General features: G+C 44.7%; 1 protein-coding gene across 1 annotated transcript; it reads left to right on the top strand.

Moving 5' to 3' along the window:
* Positions 1–1,475: 1,475 nt before the first annotated feature.
* On the top strand, positions 1,476–1,976 carry LOC139697399 (uncharacterized). The gene has a single exon (XM_071596083.1). It carries the CDS (start codon positions 1,476–1,478, stop codon positions 1,974–1,976), a length of 501 nt encoding a protein of 166 aa, XP_071452184.1.
* Positions 1,977–5,316: the final 3,340 nt, after the last annotated feature.

Here is a 5,316-nt window from a genome sequence, read left to right as displayed (position 1 = left end):
AACTACCCATTCCATATTCCAGCTAAAGTCTTGCACCATTACTCTTCAGATCATTTTCCCGTAATTTATTCAATGGAAACTGCTGCCGTAGATACTCTTCCCATATCCTCACGCACACATAACTGAGGCAAATTTCAGCGCCACATAGCCGCCTTCCCTGACACATACCTTACAGCCCTTGATCAACCGTCCATTGATCACAGCATAGGAGCACTATCTGGCCACATTCACTCTGCAAACAATAAGTCGCTTAATAACCCAATTCTCACCTCTCTATTATCATCCGCTCTCCCCACTTACATAAAAACACTAATAACAGACAGAAACAGACTAAGAAAATTATTTCAGAGGACTAGATCACCACATATCAAAACGCAATACAACAGCCTACACGCAGCAGTCAAGCGGGAAATACAGAAACACAAGAACACACAATGGAACAATAAAATAACTACACTCAACCGAAACGACAACTCCCTCTGGAAAATGACACGCGCCCTCAAAAACACCACCAAGTCCACTCCACCACTCTTACACCAAGACAGGAAACTAACCACTGACACCGAGAGAGGCGAAGGTTTCCTCGAAAGGATGCTAGGTGCCTTTTCTTCTCCATCTCTCCACTCACCGGAATCTGAAGCGGACATCTATGCGTCCGCTACACTATACTTACCTTCCCCAGAACCACAGACATGTTCCCTAAAAGAAGTGCAATCCATCATTGCTGCTCTGCCTAACAAGTGCTCCTCTGGTCCCGATAACATCCCCACTAAAGCTCTTAAATTTCTCCCCATTTCTTGTATCTCTCTCCTGACTGACATCTTCAATGCCTGTCTTGCCTCCTATTTCCCTTCTTCCTGGAAGTGCAGCAATGTTATGATCCCCAAGCCGGCAAAACCACTTTCAGATGTCCACAGTTACCGGCCCATTTCCCTTACGTGTGCCTTCAGCAAAGTTCTCGAAAAAATAATTCTAAAACGACTAAAATCCCTCCCGTTCCCCCTGTTCAGACAGGAACAATTCGGCTTTGCCTCAAGCACTTCAACAGTTCACCAAGTTAATCGCCTCACTGAGCTCATCCTATCAGGATTTAATAGAAAAATGATTACGACCGCGGTATTCTTAGATATTAGCCAAGCCTTCGATAAGGTTTGGCACAATGGCTTACTACTTTGTAGTATATAGTGATTATCGTTGTGTGTTTGTTTATGTGCATAACGATTGTCAACTGTTTAAATAAAGAAAGTCAAGGCTCCGCCATTTTGGCGGCAGTCTCTCTCCTGCCTTCAAGCACGTCGTTTCATTCCAAGACACCACAATTGGCGACGAGGATGCCGGCTTTCATGGAGAAATTTATTCCCGAGGAGGAAAGTTGGGATGCGTATGAAGAGCGGCTGGACCAATATTTTATTGTGAACGATTTAATGGGGGAGGAGACTCATGGGTAAAAAAGGAAGGCCGTATTATTGTCGTCGATGGGGAAATCGGCTTACGGCGTGCTAAGGAATTTGTGTGCTCCGGAGAAGCCTTCGGGCTCTTCATATGGTCAGTTGTGTGAGTTTTTACGAAGACATTTCAGCCCTAAATTGTCCGTTATTGCTGAAACACACAAATTCCACCAAAGCGTGCAGGGAAAGACAAGTTCTGTCCGAGAGTTCGCCGCGGAGCTAAGGAAAGCATCACGAGGATGTAATTTTGGCGCCTTCCTTGACCGGGCTTTGAGGGATCAATTTATCCTTGGACTTCGGGACAGAGATATAGTACGAGCACTATATTTGGAAACAGAAGAGCTGGGGTTTGAAAGAGCAGTGGAGATAGCGGCTGCGCGAGAAAAAGCTGCCGCGAATGCCTCGGCGTGCAGCCTTTTCTCGCCATCGGCGGACCACGTGACAGGGGTCGGCGCCTGTGGAGTAGGCGTCCATTTTGTGAAAGCTGATACCGCGTCGGAAGCGGGCGACCAGCTGGAGGAGCAATAGGTATATAGAGTCGCTGTCCGCGGGAGTGGGAACCGGCCACAGCGGAATCATCGGAATCCAGCGGCATCGGGAAAGATTGGCGCCGGAGTGTGCTACTGCTGCGGAAGGAAGGGTCATGCTAGGGCGGAGTGCCGTTTTAGAAATGCAAAGTGCGATATTTGTCGCCGTACAGGGCATTTGAAGGCAATGTGCAATCAGGGTCGCTTGGGTGAGTACCATGAGGTTTATCATCACGAGCCTTTCGTTGAAGGCATTGGGTGCGTACGGATGTGTATGGATGGGAATGTGTTGGAAAACCAAATTAGGGAAGGGGAGCGTAAAAAAACTTTGGAGGAGTTACCAGGATTGTTCAATTTAAAAAGCTCTGTTAATAATCCTTTTTGGAAAGTAACTATTAAAGTTGACAAGGTAGAGTTAGATATGGAGATTGATACAGGATCGGCCATATCTGCTGTATCAGAGGAGTGCTATAAAAGACACTTTTCGAATGTCTTTTTGGAAAGCACTGATATCTTGTTGAGAACGTACGCTAACGCCTGTATTAGGCCTGTGGGTATTGTATGGGTACAGGTTCATTTTCAAGGAAGCTTGTTTAAGTTGCCATTGTTTGTGGTAAGAAATGGAGGTCCACCTATTTTGGGCAGAGATTGGTTGAAAACTTTCCAATTTAGCTTTTCTTTCCTTAATCTAGGGGCTGTGGGGTGTGTTTTAACGGTGGAGTGTGTTGGAAAATTTCTCCACACTATGGGATGATGGATTGGGAACATTCAGTAAAGGCAAAGTTACTCTAAGTTTAAAGAAGGGCACTAAACCTGTGTATTGTGCACCCAGGGCATTGGCGTTTGCTCTCAAAAATCGAGTAGATGAAGAGTTGGATAGGCTAGTTACGTTGGGTATCTTGTATCCAGTAGAATTCAGTACTTGGGCAACTCCTATAGTCCCAGTTGCTAAGAATGATGGAAAAGTGAGAATCTGTGGGGATTTTAAGATTACTCTTAATCCTAGTTTGGAAGTGGAAAGATACCCCTTGCCTCGTGTGGAGGAAATTTTTTGCAAACTGCAGGGAGGAGAAAAATTCTCCACCATTGATTTGTCACAAGCTTTTCAGCAGTTGGTATTGGAGGACAAATCTCAAGAGTTGTGTACGATAAACACACACAGGGGTCTGTTTCGCTATTGTAGGTTGCCTTTTGGGGTTGCATCAGCTCCAGCTATTTTCCAAAGAGTCATGGATCAGGCTATGCAGGGGTTGAAAGGAGCTGCTTCTTTTCAAGATGATATTATTATAACAGGGAGGAATGATGAGGAGCATGTGGAAAATTTAAGAAGGGTCCTGCAAAAACTGAGTGAGTTAGGATTTAAAGTGAATAAAGGAAAGTGCATGTTTATGAAGGATTCTGTAGAATTTTTAGAACACCGAATAGACAAAGAGGGACTTCATCCAACTGAGTCAAAAATTGAGGCTATTATTAAGTCCCCAATACCCAAAAATGTATCGCAGCTGAGAGCCTTTTTGGGACTGATAGAATATTATTCTAAATTTTTACCAAATTTAGCATCACGGTTGGCTCCATTGCATAGGCTCCTTCAGAAAGAGTCTGATTTTGTATGGACAAGAGAGTGCGATGATGCTTTTAAGGTTGTGAAAGCATCAATTGTTTCAGCAAAAGTGTTAGCACACTACAGCCCTTTTCTCCCTGTAATTTTAGAGTGTGATGCATCTCCCTTTGGACTTGGGGCAGTTTTGCTGCACCGTTTTGCTAACGGACAGGAAAGACCAATTGCCTTTGCATCTAGGTCCCTGAGTAAAGCTGAGAGAAAATATTCTCAGATTGATCGCGAGGCTTTGGCAATAATGTTTGGGGTGCGGAAGTTTAACCAGTATGTGTATGGATGAAAATTTATGTTGCGAACAGATCATAAGCCTCTGTTATACATTTTTGGGGAAAAGAAGGGAATCCCTCAAATGGCAGCAAACAGACTGCAGCGCTGGGCAATAGTTTTGCAAGGGTATGATTTTCAAATCCGCTATATAAAAACCGCAGATAATATAGCAGCTGACGGTCTTTCAAGGTTACCTTTAGAGATAGATGAGGAAATAGTGAAAGACTTTTCATATATCGAATTAGGAGAAAAGGAGTTCCTTCCAGTTAATGCTAAAGGTATTTCTCAAGAGACACGAAGGGATCCTTTGCTTAGTCGAGTGTTGGATTTTTGCATGTTTGGGTGGCCAGCCAAACCCAATGAGGAATATAAACCGTTTTCGCATAGAAAAAATGAGCTAACCGTGGAACAAGGTTGCTTATTGTGGGGTAATAGGGTGATCATCCCAGAAAAGTTGAGATCCCTGGTGTTGAGGGAGTTGCATGCTGGCCACCAAGGTATTGTTAAAATGAAATCTTTGGCTAGGTCTTACGTGTGGTGGCCTAGTTTGGATGAAGCCCTAGAGTCATTGGTGAGATCGTGTGAGTCCTGTGCAGTAAATAAGCCTTCGCCCGTTAAAGCCCCTCTGAAGTCTTGGGATAGACCTGAGGGACCATGGGTTCGTTTACATATAGATTTGGCTGGTCCATTTTTAGAGAAAATATTTCTAGTGGTGGTTGATAGTTCAACAAAATGGCCAGAGGTTATGCAGTTAAAGAATGGTGGGGCTGAGGAAATTATCAGTCATTTACGGGGTTTGTTTGCTGTGTTTGGGCTGCCAGAGCAAATCGTTAGTGATAATGGGTCCCCATTCACATCGGGTGAATTTCAAAATTTTTGTAAATTGAACGGAATCTTACACACGTTCTCTCCTCCTTACCATCCAGCCACTAATGGTGCTGCGGAAAATCTTGTGAAATGTTTTAAAAATAAGATTAAGACTCTGCTGCATTCAGGGGTTCCATTGCACATTGCCTTACCACAGTACTTGTTTAATTATAGAATAAGTCCCCATACTGTCACCGGAGAAGCACCTAGCAAAATGATGTTTGGACGACTTCTCAGGTCTCGCCTGACTCTCCTCAAACCTAGTGTCAGCAAGACTGTAGCTCTCAGACAGAGACTGTTGGAAATGCCTCAGACCAGAGTGACACTGTTAAGGCGTTTTCGGGTGGGTGATGAAGTGTGGGCCAGGGCTTATGGGAGAGGTGGTTCAAAGGACTGGGTACAGGCTACGGTGACAAGAGTACTTGGGTTCCGGAACTACCATGTCCAAACCGAGCAGGGACACACTTGGCACAGACACAGATCAGTTGAGGGGCAGAGCCAAAGTAGCAGAAGGGCCTCACACAGTGTGTGACGAGGTTAGCAGTCCTGAAGCAGTGAAGACGTCAGTGCATACCCCCATGTCAGTGCC

This window comes from Hetaerina americana, unplaced genomic scaffold (genome assembly GCF_022747635.1).
Source record: "Hetaerina americana unplaced genomic scaffold, ioHetAmer1.1.p SCAF_75, whole genome shotgun sequence".
In the NCBI taxonomy this organism is placed as follows: Eukaryota; Metazoa; Arthropoda; class Insecta; order Odonata; family Calopterygidae; genus Hetaerina; species Hetaerina americana.
The sequence above is the reverse complement of the archived record's forward strand: the minus strand, read 5'-3'. Positions and strand labels throughout refer to the sequence as shown.

What these genes read in the sequence shown, in the direction of transcription:
- LOC139697399 (XM_071596083.1), top strand. Translation starts at nt 1,476, where the DNA reads ATGGGGAAATCGGCTTACGGCGTGCTAAGGAATTTGTGTGCTCCGGAG.